We start from the raw sequence: 18094 nt of genomic DNA, 5'->3' as shown, positions 1-18094 counted from the left end.
TAGACACTTTGCACTTGAATAAAGAACAATCAAAATGAGTTCTGGCAATTTGCTATGCATCAAGCTGAAATGTCTTATTTTGAGGGAAGATTTGAATGCTTATTGGTTTTAACACCAATAGAAAAGACACTTCTATGCAGATGTGAGTCTTATCAGATTGATTAAGTCAATATTGTTGTCGGTGGAGACAAATATTTTGTCAAAGGAATCATTAATGACATTTCATTTAACAAATGTGCCTTTGTCTTTATTTTTGATGGTGGTCTTGCACTGTAGTTTTTATTTACCTTACATGACACGTTCAGTAATTAGCTCTCAATGATTTGTCATAAGTTGGACCAAAATTTAGACTGCAACTCTTTCAGAAAATTATTACAGTTTTTCTTCTGCATTCTTTGGATTATCAAATCCCAACATATCTCATAACTCATGCTAATTGTCAATGCTTTTTATAGCAGCAGAGTCATCTGTGGACGCCTCTGTTAATAATTGTGTACCTTCCGTGTGAAAATGTGTGTACATGGGGCTCATATTATCTGTTTATCATATTACAGGCATAATGTGTGCTTTTATTGTACAAAGCTGTACAAGTAAATCTCCTTTTTTCCTTGAAAAAAAATGTCCGGTCTATCAAAGTAACAGCAGCTCTTCGTTTCTCTCTTTAAACATTTGATCAGTTTATCTTTTTCAGATTTTTTTCCAATTAAATTTACTCTATCGTTAGTTTTACACGAGTAAAAAAATAAATAAATAAATAAAAGAGAAAGAAATCGTCAAATGTAATTTATTCCGTCTCTGGCTGTAGCTTGTGACGGCTGATCTATTATTTTGAAGGATCCGTACCGGAAGTGTAACAGTCGTTATTAATCGTGACCAGAAGTGACTATCAGGAAGACTGTTTACTGTCAGCTGATATGGGACGACGTTGGCTATGAAATTGACTTTTGTGTCAGGAAAAACACACGAGCAACAGCACCAAAGTTTACGACAGTGAGGTACGGTTTTGTTTGTTTTTTATTTACATTTTATATATCTACAGCAATATTTGGCACGAGTCGGAGGGGGTTAGCTACGTTAGTAGTTACCAAAGTAGCTAGCATTTAGTATTTATTTACCTGCTTCACAGTTTCTTAAAGTATCTAAACTACACATATAAAGCTCTTACACATATAAAGACCCTTGCAAGTAAACCATGACAGAAAAGGCAGAACCGTTTTCTACAGAGCAGTAACAATAGCTATAACGGCAGCCGGCTGCCTGCTTTCTTTGTTAAAAACCGGTTCTGTGCTGTGTAAAGTTTGTCTGCATAATTGTTTTTTCTAAGTTAAACATCATGTGAACACTAGTTCCTCATTGTTAACACGCATAGAATGCCAAGTCAGCTTTTTCCTATAATGCCACAGTATTTCTGTTGTCTGACTTTAAAAAGTCAGAAGTCTTTTTGTTCAAGGGAGTGGTGCCAATTAAAGGCACATTTTTTTTTTCTTGTTCAGTAACACACCGCGGCTGTGTTTTCACACGAGCCCTGTTCGCCGCTTGTTGTTGACATTTTTCACGTTGTCGTGCAGTTTGGAATACACATAGGTGTGTGATCGAAATTGCAGGTACATCTTAAAGCCTGTGTCAGGTCAAACAATCACATGCCCTCAAACACGAGATGCTGGGTTGTGTTATCTGATGCAGCGTTTAACTGGTTACTTAAGTAAACGCCTGATAAAGGACAGTCACGGAGCTTTGGGTTCACATCCACATTGTGCTGCTCATCGGTGAGGATGCTAGGCCTCGCAATAAAGTAACTGCTGAAGCCCTGGCACAAGCTCATGTGACATTCCTCATTTAGATTACAATATGAAGCCCTTGTTGTTTTTTTGTACGTGCTGTTTTTGTGCTAAATATGATCTGAGTAGGAGCAGAGCGTCCCTGCTACAAGTCTTCCTTAGATGTTGATTATATGCATTGCAAAGAGCTATATATGGGAAATGTATTTTGATCTGGAGTACTTAATGAACTTTGAGTGTGACTTCTGTTGCTGCAGCATTGCAGATCACAAATCACTGGACTGATGTCTGCAAGCTACATCATGGAGACAACTCCAACATACCACACCTTCATACAAAGCTATTTTTTCTCATGCTGACAATCAAAAGTAAGTGTCATCTAAGCCCTCCTTACTGCTGTAACATCATCACGTAATGGGGATTTTTCTTTCTTAGATTTTCCTTAATCTTTTCTTACAGCTTTTTGTTTTTTTTACTCTCTGCCTCGGTGTCCTTTACTGCTTCAGCACCCCCCCGGTTCTTTTTCATCTTTACTTTGACTGTCCTGGTTCCTGTCTGTGAGAAATGGACCACACAGAACCGACGCTGCCCAGCGTCAACTCGTCCTATGTCCCGACGTTATTCGGTGACCAAAGCGCAACAGATGAGGAGGAGGAGGGTGAGGACCGTAGTCCCTCTGCATCACTTCTCCCAAAACATTCCCCGGCGCCACTGGCCGTGCGCTACAGTCCGGAGGACTCATATTGTCTGGTGTACATCATCTTTTTTCTGATGGGTATCGGCTCCCTGCTGCCCTGGAACTTCTTCATAACAGCCAAACATTACTGGCTCTACAAACTTAGCAACAATACTCATCAGAGTGGAGAGGAGGAGGAGCAGCGCTCAGACCTCAGTGTGAGTAAGAGGCTGCTCAATACAACAGCACTATTTCTGTTGTCCGAGTGTACAGGAAGATGGTCATTTGTGCGATTCTACATGCTCCTGACACGGAACTATGACTAACCTGTCACGGAGGATGGGATGAAATGTCCTATCAGATCACAGAGAAATTCCCTTGCAGCACGGTAATGCTGTTAGTAATGGCTAAAGGTCAGTGAGTAAGATGACAGTCGATAAAAAGAAAAGTGGGTGATTAAGTCGGTGGTCAAGGTAAGAGTCACGAGGGAGATGCTTGTTTAGTAAAGTCAGCTTAAAAAAAAATCACACTTCAGGAAAAACACTTCCTTTTACTTTAAGACGTCATGTGAGCACAGGGCTGTGAGCTCCTATTCAAGTGAATCCTTGTGCAAAAATGTTTGTTCTTTTCTCTTCACAGGAATACTTTGAAAGTTATCTGGCAATTGCCTCTACGGTGCCCTCGGTACTGTTTCTGATACTCAACTACGTCCTTGTTAACAGGTTAATTTAACATATATATACACACACTCTCTCACACACACACACACAGATTATGTTCTGTGGCTTCGTTATTTTGTCTCCAGATGTTTGAATAGTACAATGCCATATTTGTTCTATCTGGCAGCTTAGAGGCCAAATTGTGGTAATCTAATTTATGTGTCTCACTACACTCTGTTTTTACACTTTTTGGACTTTGCATGAGCACAGCTAGGATTGTGCGCAGCTATATGTTGCCAAGTGACATCGCGTCAATTCAGCTGGTCTTTGATAAAACGCCAGCCTGATCAAAGAATATGTGCGTGTGTTTGTTGATAGGTTATCTCCAAACTTCCGAATCCTATCCTCTCTTTTTGTGATCCTGCTGGTGTTTGTGGTGACAACAGTGCTGGTGAAAGTGGATGTGTCGGACTCCAGGACTGCGTTTTTTATCGGCACTCTTACCAGCGTGGCCATCGTCAGCGGAGCCTCCAACCTCTTCTCTGGCAGCATGTTTGGGATCAGTGGCCATTTTCCCATGAGAATCTCTCAGGCTCTCATATCAGGTAGAGTCCTTCTACAAGTTAGGGCGGGCGCTGTTGTCTTTGTGACATCTATACGGTGCTGTGCAGGAAGTGGTATTACTCTTTTAAAGGTATCCTCACCTCTGGTCTGGGGTTTTATTGCTCTTTTTCTTTCCTAGTGAAAGATGATTTGTATGACAGAAAAATAAGAAATTTTAGAGTCACTGTGACATGATCGCTTCTTTTAGAGAACTTAAGTCTCTCGTTTTATGGGAAAGATGCTAATAGTGATAGATGTATTGATGGAATAAAAAAGAAATGATTTGCTTTCTATAAAATTTTGTGTTTGGATTCCTGTTTTCGACCAAAAATCCAAATAAAGTCTGCCAAACTATAAGAGAGAGCCCCTGTAGAAAATAAGAACAACATTTCTTGCCCCCAAACTTACTCTGATCTTGATTTGTGTAGAAGTGACTTAAAAAAAATCTCAGATTTGGGGATTTCTCTACTTTTTATTGTATATTCTAATGTTTATCTGTTAGCAGAAGGGGAGCAAATGAACACAAATCAAAAATTTGGCTCGTATACCCCCGATTTAGCAGACTAAAAATAGCCTAAATGCATTTTTCGCTGTCTTAAAGTTCATAGAATTGACACTGTTAGGTGGCTTCGTTAAAGGTTCATTTACAATATTTTGTCTCACTACTGCTGTTTGTTTGACTCCCTATTCTATCAATAAAGACAAAAGATTAGATTATAGTTACACTGCCTGGCCAAAGAAAAAAAAGAAAGTCTCTCCTGGATTTAACTAATCAAATGATTAGTTACTTGATCCCTAAATGTTGCAGGGAGTAGCTTCAGATTCCCAAAATCAAAGAAAACTAACTCCGTGCAAAGAGAACTCAAGTTACTGGGACTAAACAACTGTGTAGCCTTTATTTAAAAAAAAAAAAAGTGTTGCCAGTGAGGTTAATAAACTACATTACAGTTGTGCGGTGAATTTGTGGAGCAGTTTTTAAGCATCACTTTGGGACAGGACGCTCCAGTACTTTGGTTGTGCTCAGCAAATAAAATAGAATGAAAGCCTTTTTGATATGAGAACTTAAACAGGAATACAGGTGAAAAATCCTCACAGATCCTCACTGGAAGCTATGGTGAAGCCATGCAGAATAAAAGAATGACTGGCTGGAGAATCTCTGACGTTTTCAAGGGAAGAAATGATTGCATCACTTTTGCCTGGATTTTAAAAGTAGAAAAACGACAGATATTAATTTCTCGGAAGACAAGCTTGTAACTTCAGCCACTGATTAGTTTCCTCGGGCTTCGTGGATAAATAGAGCTGGGTGTCATGAGCATAAGAGTGGAAATATATGTGGTGTTTTCAAGTGATCTGCATGTATAGGGAGAACAGAATTGGTCCCAGTCCAGAATCTTGTTGAGTACGTTTAGAGGATTTTCCATTTGCATGTAGAAAGTGGAACCTATTAGATCAAGGATATAAACCAGTCCAAAGCAGTACACTTAATCCCTGTGATGTGTTGATGTTTTTGTCAGACCACTACAGAGACTGTCAGAGGATCTTTTTTGATCTTTGATCTTTTTCACATGTCAAGGTCCAGACCTTAACTTAATTCAGAATCTTTGATGCATGCAGCCAAAGACTTAACACAGCGGTTCGACGCTCCTGTCGATGACACACGTTGTTGGCAAAAACATCACTGCAGCTCAGAAAATAAAAAAAAAAAAATGTATCATGGCTAATATGTCCAGTGATTAAAGCTAAAGGCGTTCCAGCAAAATGTTGAAAGTGTGACTTTTTTTTTTTTTTTTTTTTGCCAGTCAGCAAATAATTTTCAAGTGAAATTGTTTGTAGACTTTCGGCAGAATATCTAACCTGAGATCCTTCTTTGTTTCAGGCCAGGCCATGGGAGGCACGCTGAGTGCAGCGGCATCGATAGTGAGTTTAAGCGTCGGTGGGGATGTGACAAACGATGCGTTGGCTTATTTCCTGATCGCCGATATCTTCATCCTGCTCTGCATCGTCTCCTATTTGCTCTTGCCAAAGCTGGCATATTCAAGGTCAGCATCAGCAAATGATACGTTGAATTCATCCTCTACACTACCAGTACTGAGAGTATCGCATTTCCTTAAACATTCTGTGTCAGTTATTAGGATTGTGCATTTTGACTCTGCAGCTACTTGATACATGTCAATGCTCGTGGTATAACAAGTGATTATTTTATTGCCTTGCATATATTTGAGCTAATGGGCAGGCCAAATGCATCTTTTCCTCACTAGACACTACATGCTGGCAGCAACCTGCATCAGTCCAGGAGCGATCAATGAGGGCCAAGATACTGCGGCCTCTGTCCCACCACTGCAGCCAATCCTTAGAAAGGCGTGGGTGCTCGGTCTGAGTGTCTTCTACGTCTTCTTCATCTCCATCACAGTGTTCCCTGCTGTATCTTCGGGGATCCAGTCTGTCGACATGGATAGCGGCAGCCCCTGGACAACTACTTACTTTGTGCCCTTTACCAGTTTTCTCCTGTACAACGTAGCAGACTTCTGCGGCAGGCAGGTAACGGCCTGGGTGCAGGTCCCTGGTCCCACCAGCCGAGTTCTGCCCGCACTGGTGCTGTGTCGCTCCGTCATGGTGCCACTGCTCATGTTCTGTAACTACCAGCCACGGGACCACCTTCACACTGTACTGTTCGCCCATGATGTGTACCCTGTGGTTTTTAACTGCCTGCTTGGTTTATCCAACGGTTACCTAGGAACACTGCCAATGATCTATGGCCCAAAGGTGGTACCCCGGGAGCTGGCAGAGGCCACGGGAGTGGTCATGTCATTCTTTCTTACTCTGGGATTGGCTGTTGGATCTGCATTCTCTGTGCTTATCGTGCACTTCATCTGATTATAAAACTATAACCTCGTCACATACAGCTGTTGTGAAGCGTGGCACTACAGTGTGCACCGGTGCAACCAGCTGCCTGCTGTGAGGGACGGTGCAATCAAGCTTTACACTTTCAGACCAACAGGTCTAGACCTGCGTATACCTCATTGTTACAGTGACCTGAAGCACACAGTCCGTTAATGGACTCTAAGATGCACATAATGTCCAGGATATAACAGACACAGATCTGCTGTTGTTTGTCAGACCTTTAACAAGGTATATAATGAGTTACTTTGCTGGGATTTACTTTCCATCTGGATGAAGACGACTAAATTTTGGCAGATTTATGAAAAAAGAAAAAAACAAATCTTGGGTTTATGCCAGCTGCAACTTTGGTCTTAATAAATAAATCTTTTTGAGCTTCATTTTCACTTTGTCTTGCTTTTAACATGGCGGCAGCAAGTTTCTGTGTAACTACTTTTGAAGAGAAGACCGGGAAGAGCAACTGTTTGATTTATTTAGTGAGAAGATCCACAAGAAAAGCTTCAGCATACTAAATACGAGTTGTTTGGGATCACTTTAATTGTTAAATTTTACAGATCAACAGACAATCGGCCAAAAGGATCAAAGCAAACATTTGAATTTGAGATTTTTTCTGTGCTTTAAAAACACTGATTTACAAACAGTAAGAAGAGTGCAAACAATGGGAGGTTACCTCCAAATCAGCTCATAAAAACAAGAACAAACACCGTCTACAAAAGAAATCAGTATCTGTTCAAAAGGGCCACGTGTACTGCTAAAAGTAATGCCAGTCATTAATACGCTGAGTAGCCTTTCAGACAGAAGAAAGCCGATCTAGCTGATGGGGGTGGGACCCGTCCCAACAGCGGCCATCTGCTGATCTCAACATTATCCCAAATGTGAAAGTAAAATGATGTTCCTACTCACAATTCCAGAAAGCAGTACAGAGAAGAAAGATGCAAATCCCAACAGTGAAGTTCTGACTGCTGCTTCTGAAGCAGGAACAGGTCAAGTTTCAGGCCAACATATGTAATCACTTTTACCCTATAGCCCAAACCCCCCCCCCCCCCAAAAAACAAAACAAAACAAAAAAAAAAACAATGTCCAGTCCCTTTCCACCATGACATCATTGAAAATATCAAAGTTATTTTAATCACACATTGCAGTTGTTTGAGCCTATTAGAAATTAATAGTGGGAAGCAGCACTACAGTATTTTTTTTTTCTCTTTTAATTCCCTACAGATCAGTTTGGGGTAATCCTCCTTTATACCCACACATGGCGTTGGCAGTGAGCCACAGCCTGGAAGACAGAAATGAGTGGTTAGACAGGACTCAAACAGACCACATCAGTTCAAAAGTGCTAGTTATGACAACCAATTAATGCAGTATTAGTTACTGAGGTTGGTTGAGGAGTCACTGAATAGATTTTTACAGCCGTCTCACTTTCATGCACATCGCTCTAGTGACAGTTCTTTGGTGTAAAAGACTCATCTACTCACATTGCACCGAGTAGCCGTTTCCATGTTCTTGCACCAGAATTCAGGCCCCCAGGTGCACTGCTCTGTTCCCAGCAGCCTGCGAACAGCTTCAGGACATGCTCCCAATTTCTGGAACACATGCAGGTAAACAGCTCAGAGAAAGAAGTCGCTTTAACTGTAGAACAGCTGCTGCATCACCTACTCCTTACCGTGCACACGAAGTCTGGGTCGAGCATCTGGAGCAACAGCTGGACAAGCATAGGCTCATACTGTTCAATCAACTGGTCACACTGTTGACAGACGGAAGAAGTAAATATAAGGCCATCACAAAAAGGACAAGGACAGGTAAAGACGGTGAAAAGAAGGCAACCACCAACCTCGGTCTTATAAGAGTCAGGCAGGAAGCTGCACACTTTCTTCACAGCCTCTTCGATCTCAGCCTCTGTGGCATTCTTCTCCAAAATGCCATCGATGTAATTAACCGCCAGTTTACACACGTCACAGAAGCCACCAGCCTTAAAACGCGCCTGGTCAAGTGCAGCTGTGAAGAGTTTCAGCATTACTCACAGATGCAAACTCAAATTTTCATTTTCAGAAGTAAAAAGAAAAACTGGCTCATCGTGCTACAGCAAAGAGTGACAGTTCACAAAAACCCACCAGTTATACGCATCATATCCATGTAAAGTGAAGTGTAATTGGCCACAGCAAAACAAATATTTAGTGTGGATGACTGTGAGCTTACCGACATATCCACGGCTGGCATCATTGCAGAGAGCAATCACGGTGCAGACAGTCTTGGGGTCGGCCTGCTGCACCAGCAGCTCAATGATGGCCTGGCCATATGTTTCAATTAGGTCTTTACACTGGCCGGACAGAGAGGAGGGCAGAAATGTGCACACCTTCTCCACAGCTTGAATAACCTCCTCCTGATACAAGACAGACAGGTCAGCAGGACACTAGGAGCTAAATAGTCCTACAGAAACACACAGCAGCACACATCCCACCTCTGTTGCCTGATCTTCCAGCATCGACTCCAGCTGTTTCATCACAAACTCACAAATGGCACATGTTGGGGACTCGCGTACACGCACCATGGGCTGAAACACAGAAACAAACAGTAAATCCCAATGACCATGTACAACACTGTGCTCCAAGTGGTTTCCATCAAATCAAATATTGACCCTTTTAAGTTCATCTGCCATCATTTACCTGAACAGGAGCAGAATCCACCTTGGTGGCAGGGAAAAGCCTGGCAGCTGGAATAGCTTTTGCTGCAGGGATAGCCTTAGCAGCCTGAAGCTTAAGCATGGGAACGGACTTCTTTGTAGCAGCACAGAAACCAGCAAGGGCACAAATATCCTTGGGTTGCTAAGGACAGAAACAGATCGTTACTGTAGGGTATAAGGTCACAAAACCAGGGGTGCATGCATGCTGTTAGCAAAAACAAACGTGTGATCTACATGCCATTCCACAACATTACCACTCATGCAATATGGAAATGTTTCTATGTGAAAAAAACAAAACAAACCAAAAACAAAGATACAATTTTACCAGAATACAACACAGCAACACACCCAAAGTGGCAGACAAAAATACCAGCAGTGCCGACTCTGAGGCATTCCCAAAAGATCAGCCTTAGCTTTTACGAGACAGACACGTGATAATTAAGACCAGTGCATCCCTTAGCTTATCGTTTACACTGAAGCCTGTGACTCCCAGTTTAAGAAAAAAAAAAAAAAAAGAATCCAACCAACCAAAACAAATAAAAATAAAGAGTGGTGCTGATGGGTCAAAAGCTGAAGTAGTCCAACTCATAAGTCAATCAATATTCACATGCGGCGTCTGTGGTAGGTGTTTAGCACTAGGAGTGGACAGCACAAGGAGCAACTACGGGTTAAAAGACTACAGGCTGAACACGGACTGACCTACCTGTTCCTGAGGAGCAGCACACACACCCCAGAGCAGGATGGGAATGAAAAGAAAAGGAGGGGGGAAAATAAAAAAGAAAGAGCAGAATGACAAGGATGAAGAGGTGAAACATGAAGAAAGAACATGAGTGAAGAAGACAACACAAATGTAGAGGAATTTAAAACAAAAATTAAAAAAGCAATTTATAGCAGTGAAACAAACTGAAAACCAGCAGGCCAGGTGGTGCTGCTGCTGCTGCCAGAACAAACATGGGCTAAGCACCACCAAATTATCACGCTTGATGGTAAGCTAGTCACTGACTATCACACTTTAATGACCAGTCAAGTCACAATGTGGCTACAATGGGTTTTCCTGAACGTCCTTTAGATCGGTGAAGCTCATCGTGTGGGAGGCTAAGAGGACTTACCATGGACATGAGCTGCTGAACAACAAGGGTTCCATACTGGCCGACGTACTGCTTACACTGCAAGGAGACAGTACAGTCAGGAAGTTTGACAAGAAAGAGGTGCGGTTAGAAATCGACAGTAATTTCGTGGGACCCTCACCATGTCTGACAAGCCTGGTCCCAGCAGGTCACACTGGTTCTCAATATTCTGAATAAGAGAGTCGATGAAGGACGAGTTGGCCTTGGCTTCTGCTTGAGTGTCAGTCAGGAACTTGATGCAGTCTTGGCAAACTTCATCACTTCCCTACAGTCGGAGAGGATTTGGGATCAAATTAAGACAATATTCAACAACAGCAGATGGAGAACGTAGCTGGGTTCATGGTGGGTGGAGAGTTGAATAGAACAGTCTACCTGCTGTGGACTCTCTGGCTTGGGGGTGTCCTGTTTGAGGATCTCCTGAGGATACAGGAGCTGGGGGACATTGAGGAGGAAGGGAGCCACCTGCTGGGCAAGGTCAACCTGTGGGATCTCATTGGACATGATCTGCTTCTGGGCCTGAAGCTTAGCCAGAGACGCCTGCTGAGATTTACACAGTCCCATCGCTGCACACGCTACACCAGGATCCTCCTAAACAAACCAACAAAAGTTCACTCAACATACTCTTTATTCAGTATTTTACAGTATCTGTAATTAACCGCAACTTCTATTTTCGATGTTGCTGTGGAAGGTGAGAGTTCAGACAGAGACAATGTTTAACGCCCCCCCGTCATGGGATTAAGTGTTGCACAATGACTGCTCTGTTCTCATTTAGACTTAAACTCACTTCCTCATCAATAGCCCCTTTTCAGCTGACTGCACTTTGCTCACACAGCCACTTCTGTTTCCCTTCCCTTTCTTGCCTACCAAAGATCAAACTTCAGCCCATAATGAAGCAGAAAAGAAAACAGAAAATCTCAGAATCAAAGCACCGTAACGGGATATTTGCATTTGATCAACTTTAAATTGCTCACCAATTCCCCAGTGATAATTCCAATGAGGATGGGGTAGTAGCTGTCCACGTACTCCTTGCACTGTGCAGTCAAACCTTGATCAGGGATGAGCTGGCAGACCTTCTCCAGGTACCCGAGAATCTCAGCCTGCAATCACAGAAATATCTCCATAACATCCTCAGCAGAGCTGCAGTTAACTCATTTGATAAGCAAACATTATGTCAATCCTTCACTTTAAGTAGGATTTCTTACCTCAGTTGCATTGTCCTTCAGCAGCTCCCCCACCACCATCAACACCTCTTTACACAAGTCACATGGCACCGATTTCTGTGGCCAGACAATTGGGTGTAAATACAAGATTTGCTACACGCATTTCTTAGTAAGACTACTCCATGATACAGATAAGCAGTAGATGAAACATTACAGGGAGCATGTGTGCTTCCTTAAGGGACACATTTAAAAACAGACAAAGCTGTGTCATTAACAGAAACGCATATGGAAAGTATGCAAGTATGTGAAAAACATCAAATTAGTCTCACCATCTGAGGCTTGTTCCACACATTCTGCTGGCAGTGAGGCACAGCTCCGCACAGAGATGCCGTCTTTACGTTCTGACACCAGTAGGGAGGACCACGAGCACACTGCTCGGTCCCCAGCAGAGGGGTCGCCACAGCTTCAAGAGAGAGGAAAGTCAGATTTCAAAACATAAAAATCTGAACATATTGACAAACCACATCCCCAAGATGTCCCATTAAGCATTGAGTTCTTCCAGATAAGGGGAACAGCCGTGGTTGAAGTTAACCAAGTATCGGTAATTCATGGCGGCACGACAAGCAACTGCTGCCATTTCAAATTTCTGGTCAGTCTAGCTTTATGATAGATAAGAGTCTCGATTTGCCACACCTTTCACTAGATCTGCCCGGTGCTGCCAGCAGTGACCATATAAAGAAAACTAAAGCAAACTTCCTCTAAAGCATTCCAAAAGTGAGAAGCTACTTTCGAGTATACTTCTCAGTATGCGTTCCCTAACTCCCCTAACTTCCCTACTTCTATTCCACAAATGACAACCGGCTGTCATTTATCAGACTGAATTTAGTACCTCTGAGCTTTCTGGTCTGATGAATGAGCCACAGAATCACGGTGTAAGTTTGTCAAAAATAGTTTAACTGCACTGTGGGGGTCAAGTAGGATTTAGGTTCACAATGACAGCCTCCCAGTTTCAAAACAGGTCCCACTAAGTTTCAGAAGAAGAGTTCTCATCAGTGAGAACAAAATGATCTCAAAAACAAACTGTAGTTGAGTCTTGAAGTTGTGCAAGCAAAAAAAATGGATTAGTAACACCCTGTAAGCTTGCTGCAGGCATTGTGGGTAAATACCACACATGGTAGGACTCAAAGTCCTACCATGGAAAAAAAAAAAAAAAAAAAAAAAAAAAAAAGCACACCGAATCCTATTAGCATGAATTGCCAACTCGCATTAGCATATGCCTGATTTTGTCACTGCCAAGCAGCAAAGACCAACCTGTAAACAGCAGCTGCACAGTACCGTGCACGAAAAGGAAAAGTACACGTGCACCAAAATTGCAGAAGCAAGTACTGGGGGTTAAAGATGACAAACAAATTTGATATTTTGGCCAAGGGTAGAACATGATCAGAGCTCCATTTTACTGAAGTGAAAACAGAGGTGTGGGAAAGCACCCAAAGACCTGCAGCAACACTTCCTCTTCATCCATCAAAGCCTGGCTCACTGAGGAGGAACGAATCATCTCCGCTACTCAAATGAAATTTGAACACTTGACAAACAAAAAATAAAAAGAACTCAAGCACAGTTGTTAACATTGGGATAGTCGCTCGTCAGCATGGGGAGGGGTAGTTAGCCAAGACGAGTGAGTGGACTTGGCTGATAACAGACGAGTTTTTGCTCTATATCTTCAATCATCCACCAAAGCAGGCAGGGTACTCCCACCCTCCACTTCAGTCACATGAGCAGTCAGACAAATAAGCTGTTCTCATGCCAATAGGTCGATCCAGTGAGGGCAGTACAGTACGACAGCCAACAATGTACAGGAACACTGAGTGCATTACCCCCCCCCCCAGCAGACCTGACCAGGTGTACGACACATTTATGTAGCAAGCCGCTTTAAGTCGGGGAAAAAAAACCGGGAGAGACCCAGAAAGTACACAGCACCTTGAACTATGTCGTGTTACAAAAAAGGCACGTGCAGGAATGTGGAAAGCAAAGAAATCAAAATATTGTTTGACTAGGAGGTCAAGTAGAAAGAAAGTATCAAATACACTAAAACATAAAAGCTATTGTTTGAGGGAGACCTTGGCAGCGAGCTGGAGGAAAGCCCAGTTTTTTGCCGTGATAAGGGGGGTAAACAGATTACATTCACTTCAGATATATATTCCAAACGCCAAAAGACTGTGCTAATAAGAAGTATGAGTTTAATGAAAAGCTTTAACTGAAGCTGCTGGTTTAACGGAGATCGCGTTTTCTGGTAAAACTAAAGCAGGGAGTCAACAAAGCAGCACGGAAACTGAACGCAACTTGTTCAAAACATAAATCGTCAGCCTAATACTGAAATAGAACCCAGTGAAATAGAATTCCTAAACACCAGTTAGCTTGCTCTTCAAAGGACTAGTTCTATTGTAGTTTTTAAAATTTTCACAAATAAAATGCTTATCGGAGGCTAACGTAGAAAATTTGCGTTAGCGAGGAAGCTAACGCTAATTAGCAGCTCCACCGAAAGGCCAGCGGTACAACGGTAAACCTCAAAGGCACACGGTCACGGAATCAATTTGCACTGTTTGTGTTATCTTTTACAAGATGTGTCAAAAAAATTGTCCAAGTAAAACTAGCGCACGCTTTCGTGTCTTTTTCAAAAATAACACACGACACGAGCCAGCGTTTGTCGTTAAAGTTAAATTGTTTACCAAGGCTAGCGCCACTTGAAAAGCTTCCGCGTACCACTAACGAAACGCACTTAGTTACGCAACCAAATAGCTCTTATTGAGGCCTGACAACTATCACATTTAAGCCACGTATAATGTACAAAACACAACTAGCTGTTGGAATTACCTGCGGACACAAACAGCAGAGTTAGGAGCAGCATGACTGCGCTGTTTTCTTCCCTGTAGCTTCTGTTTTTGTTTCTCGGATGCTCTCGTCGGCCAGTGAACGGCGGGTGCTGCAATGCAGGCGGTGTGGCTTGTTGATGCCTTTATGATGGCTCACTGTCAGCTGACTGCTCAGCGGGGCATGTGACTCGTCATCAGCTTTGATTCGTAGACGATTCAAGGTGTCAGAGGTTGAGACCTTAAGAGGGTGTTTGAAAACCGTGTCGTTTCTTCATAAAAGTTTGAGTAGCAGCGCAGCCCTTAGTTACATGGGGAGTGAGCTTTAAATGCTGATAACTCTGTAAATTAAATTAAATTAAATAAAAAAAAAACTGTATATTAACAAAGAAGGGAATGTACTTTTAAGTAAATGTCAATAACTCCAAGTTTAAACTGCCCCTATTTATTAAAAGCACTGTACTCCAAGGGAGACTTACTTAACACAGTGACATTCATGTTGTGTAAGATCTGGAATGGAGAGCAGGCCAATAAACAACTGAGGCTGTCTAAGAAAGATCCCTTTAAATACAGAGCTATATGTAAAGAAAAACATCTGATGCAGTCAAAGGACAGTAGCTCGGCTTTTTTTTTTTTAGGCTTAAGTGGAAGTGTCACGGTTATTTTCCCAGAGGACGGCGATCAAGTCCGGGGGGCCACGGAAAAAAAACAAAGCTTTTAAAACTACTGTGAAACTGGGCCGAGAAGAAGAACAGAAATTGCCACCACATGACTAAACAGCACGTGGGACGCCACGCCCTCAGAGAGCGCATGAGAAAAGGACGAAACTTGCAAGCAAGAAAAAGGAAAGTACTTTATTATCATATATGATGTCACATCGAGATTTAAGCCAACAGCCAGTGGGGGAGGGTCAGCGAGGGGAGACGTGACGCTGTACTGCCTGGAAGGTGAGCTGCGGAGACCTGCAAAAATTAAAGGGAACACAAGTTACGAGGGAGTCGGGTTAAGAGTGCAGTCAGCAAAAGTCCTTACGTAGGACACAGGCATAGGTGGTTCTTCCCACTACTGGTTTGTTCCAGCAGCACAAGAGGATGCACACTTTTTGCAAGTAAAATCAAGACTAAACTCAAAGAAAAAAAAAGGGTTAATTGGTGATTCATTATCACAAAAAAAACTAAAAACCATGAATGGAAATCACCAAAAGGTGTTCGTATGTCGTATTTTGTCATGTCAGCCCAGCTGGGACGGAGCCGGTTAACAGCGTGACGCAAGAACAAATGCAAAGAAAATCGAAGTGAACGCCTCCTGCTCCGGTTTTGCATGTGACGACCACTTCCACACCCACACTGAAACCCGACGAGGTGGGAACACGTTTAAAAAAACTTCATGAAAGCAGAAACACTCTTAACCTTATAAAGATCTTCAAGTTTTAGTTTGGTTTCACATGTCTCATCTCTTAGATGTACACATTAAATGCTGCTGGAGGCTCCTGTCTTCTTCCCCTGCACGAGCTGACCTTATCTCAAAAGATCCACTTATTTGAATTTGCTACACATTCTTTTTTTTTTTTATATTTAGTAAACAGACATGTGGCAATCTGTCACATATATGTCACACTATCCCACTGCTGAGGCATACTTATGTACTACATTTGGAACGTCCTCAAACATAATTTCATTCATTCTAACAGAAATTCTGCAGCGTTGGTGTTTATCATCATTATGTGAGCACACAGATTTCCATCCGTGTGGTTCCAGTTATCGTCAGTCATTAGGAGTTCAGCCCTGTAACCTTGTGGTGTGATGCTTTGTTGGTCTGATTTGCGTCCCTTAACAGGCATTGAAGCGAGACTGTGTCAGGAGTCAAGCTGTTAAAGAAGCCTTCAAACCAAGCTTTTGTAACAGCTTGCGTTTCTCCTTAAGGTCCCTGTCTACTATAAACTAAGCTTTTAACCTAATCAACATGTCCAGAAGATGTTTTCGTGTGTTAAAAGACAGGGATTTCCACTTTGAATCTGCAGAGAGCCGCCCACGGTTTCAGACAGCGGGTTTAATCGATCTAAAAGATGGGACAAACAAAATAATGCTATAATTTGACATGGTCTATTATGTGCGTCTCTTTCAGCTTACACACCAACATCTGGGAATGTGAGGTTGAGTCCAATAACGCTTGATTAGACCTTTATGGACAGTAAAACACATTTTTGACTACTTTTGGCAGGCAAATTTACTTGGTTTGCCGACCAATGGCACAAAAAGTAGATTCTGAAGCCCGAGTGCAGGCATCCATTAACTGCCTGCCCTTATCAACCCATCCCCTGTATTGAGGCACATTTTTGGAGGATTCCCATAAGGCTACAACAATAAAACCCATCGTTGACCATTATAATAGTTCATAGTTTTCACTCTACAATCTGAGAATCACTTGCAACTTTGAACGTCCCTCCTGGTGGTTATAACATTTAAACGAAAAGTTTAAAGTGATTTAAATCATTCTAAATTATTCATCCTCGAGTTAAAATCCAGAGTTGTTCAAATGGATTTGTACTTGATGAAAAAACACACATTAATTTAATTTGATTGATCTTTACGATGCAAACAGACTCACAAATGTTACTAGAGGTTTTCTCTTGTTGGGGTTCTATCGCATATTTTGTGGCTGATTGGCTTTGGGCATCGACTAAAGATTGCATTTGGTCGTAAGCCTGAATCCACCCATGGCAGAGTGGGGTATGGTGGCCCCTTGTGCACGGACGTATGAATGAAAATACTCGCGCTCACAGCCCAGCAGGGTTTTTTTTTTTAAATTCGTGCAGCTAACGCAGATGACCTTCCTTACATTCAATCACTGCTGGGGACCACAGCAGTTACTTTTGGGGGGCTGGTCTTCTTTCTTCAGAAAAGTGGGCCTCACGATGTCAATATCACGGTGCAGGTGATCCAGCAAGCCATTAAGGATTGTGGGCGCTGAGTAGAAGTCTATTAGAAAGTAAGTCCCTCGGCTGTGCCTCTCGTTGTGTTTGGTTATCTTGTAGGGCAGCAGTCTCTCTCCCAGGTTCTCCAAGTCTCTCACCACGGCGCCGCGCTCCATCAAAGTCTCCATTGTTCGCCGCAGAGCAGCCGCCGTCTCCGGCCGCTGCATCGTCTTCAGGATCAGGGCCAGTTCATACCGAGGCATGGCTCCTGATTAGTGGTCCTCGTTTCACTGTCAGTTTTCACCCAGCTAGCACTGGCTCGATGTCATTGCAGTAGGTTTCAGTTGAGCGGCGACCATATTATGACACGAGGGACAGGAAAGGTCTTTCGCGATGACGTATAAAGCATGCGCCTGTGTTGACAACAACGCAGCCAGTTGAATATGAAATAAATAAATAAATACAATAAATGTGGCTTTGAATCAGCAAGGAAGTTCACTGTGGTTGTGTTAATAAGTTTTTTTTTTTTTTTTTTTTACAATATACGCGTACATGTTGTGCAAAATCTAAAGTGAAGAAAATGCATTAGCTACAGAGGTCTCACTCCATTCCAATTTTCAGAATTTATATTTTCTCTTAATGGCAGAGCTTTTCCTTTTATAAACGAGTGGTATTTCCACAAAAAGGTCCGGTAGAGTAAAACAATTGACTCAATTCTCTGCCATTTCAAAG

At 42.4% G+C, this 18094-nt stretch overlaps 3 protein-coding genes across 5 annotated transcripts; 1 reads left to right on the top strand and 2 right to left on the bottom strand.

Annotated features, from left to right (window-relative positions):
• The first annotated feature begins 885 nt into the window (after nt 1–885).
• On the top strand, nt 886–6959 carry slc29a3 (solute carrier family 29 member 3). 2 transcript variants are annotated; one of them, XM_072391231.1, is made up of 7 exons: nt 886–995; nt 2036–2146; nt 2285–2672; nt 3094–3176; nt 3492–3718; nt 5593–5755; nt 5975–6959. In XM_072391231.1, the coding sequence occupies exons 3-7, from the start codon at nt 2343–2345 to the stop codon at nt 6588–6590; spliced, it is 1419 nt and encodes a 472-aa protein (XP_072247332.1). In that variant the 5' UTR covers nt 886–995; nt 2036–2146; nt 2285–2342; the 3' UTR covers nt 6591–6959. The 2 variants fall into 2 exon arrangements, with proteins under 2 accessions (XP_072247332.1, XP_072247331.1); XM_072391230.1 differs by having other exon boundaries at nt 2238–2672.
• A 176-nt stretch (nt 6960–7135) lies between these two features.
• On the bottom strand, nt 7136–14654 carry psap (prosaposin). The gene is made up of 14 exons (XM_072391229.1): nt 14453–14654; nt 11911–12044; nt 11624–11698; nt 11393–11518; nt 10794–11009; nt 10543–10686; nt 10404–10460; nt 9278–9436; nt 9073–9165; nt 8811–8994; nt 8446–8609; nt 8278–8358; nt 8090–8197; nt 7136–7890 (listed from the first exon to the last, which is right to left on the bottom strand). Exons 1-14 carry the CDS (start codon nt 14484–14486, stop codon nt 7855–7857), a joined length of 1611 nt encoding a protein of 536 aa, XP_072247330.1. The 5' UTR covers nt 14487–14654; the 3' UTR covers nt 7136–7854.
• Nucleotides 14655–15287: 633 nt separating this feature from the next.
• mrps6 (mitochondrial ribosomal protein S6) lies at nt 15288–17625 on the bottom strand. 2 transcript variants are annotated; one of them, XM_072391236.1, is made up of 2 exons: nt 17273–17625; nt 15288–15395 (listed from the first exon to the last, which is right to left on the bottom strand). In XM_072391236.1, the coding sequence occupies exon 1, from the start codon at nt 17623–17625 to the stop codon at nt 17293–17295; it is 333 nt and encodes a 110-aa protein (XP_072247337.1). In that variant the 3' UTR covers nt 15288–15395; nt 17273–17292. The 2 variants fall into 2 exon arrangements, with proteins under 2 accessions (XP_072247337.1, XP_072247338.1); XM_072391237.1 differs by having other exon boundaries at nt 15288–15410; nt 17287–17625.
• Nucleotides 17626–18094: the final 469 nt, after the last annotated feature.

This window comes from Leuresthes tenuis, unplaced genomic scaffold, assembly GCF_036924035.1.
Source record: "Leuresthes tenuis unplaced genomic scaffold, fLeuTen1.0.hap1 SCAF_8, whole genome shotgun sequence".
NCBI lineage: Eukaryota > Metazoa > Chordata > Actinopteri > Atheriniformes > Atherinopsidae > Leuresthes > Leuresthes tenuis.
The sequence above is the reverse complement of the archived record's forward strand: the minus strand, read 5'-3'. Positions and strand labels throughout refer to the sequence as shown.

Coding starts and splice junctions, on each gene's coding strand:
- slc29a3 (XM_072391231.1), top strand. CDS start 2,343: ATGGACCACACAGAACCGACGCTGCCCAGCGTCAACTCGTCCTATGTC. Junction 3,719..5,592: donor CTCTCAGGCTCTCATATCAG/GTAGAGTCCTTC, acceptor TCTTTGTTTCAG/GCCAGGCCATGGGAGGCACG. Junction 5,756..5,974: donor CCAAAGCTGGCATATTCAAG/GTCAGCATCAGC, acceptor TTTCCTCACTAG/ACACTACATGCTGGCAGCAA.
- psap (XM_072391229.1), bottom strand. CDS start 14,486: ATGCTGCTCCTAACTCTGCTGTTTGTGTCCGCAG. Junction 10,461..10,542: donor GACCAGGCTTGTCAGACATG/GTGAGGGTCCCA, acceptor GTCTCCTTGCAG/TGTAAGCAGTACGTCGGCCA. Junction 7,891..8,089: donor AAACGGCTACTCGGTGCAAT/GTGAGTAGATGA, acceptor TCTGTCTTCCAG/GCTGTGGCTCACTGCCAACG.
- mrps6 (XM_072391236.1), bottom strand. CDS start 17,625: ATGCCTCGGTATGAACTGGCCCTGATCCTGAAGACGATGCAGCGGCCG.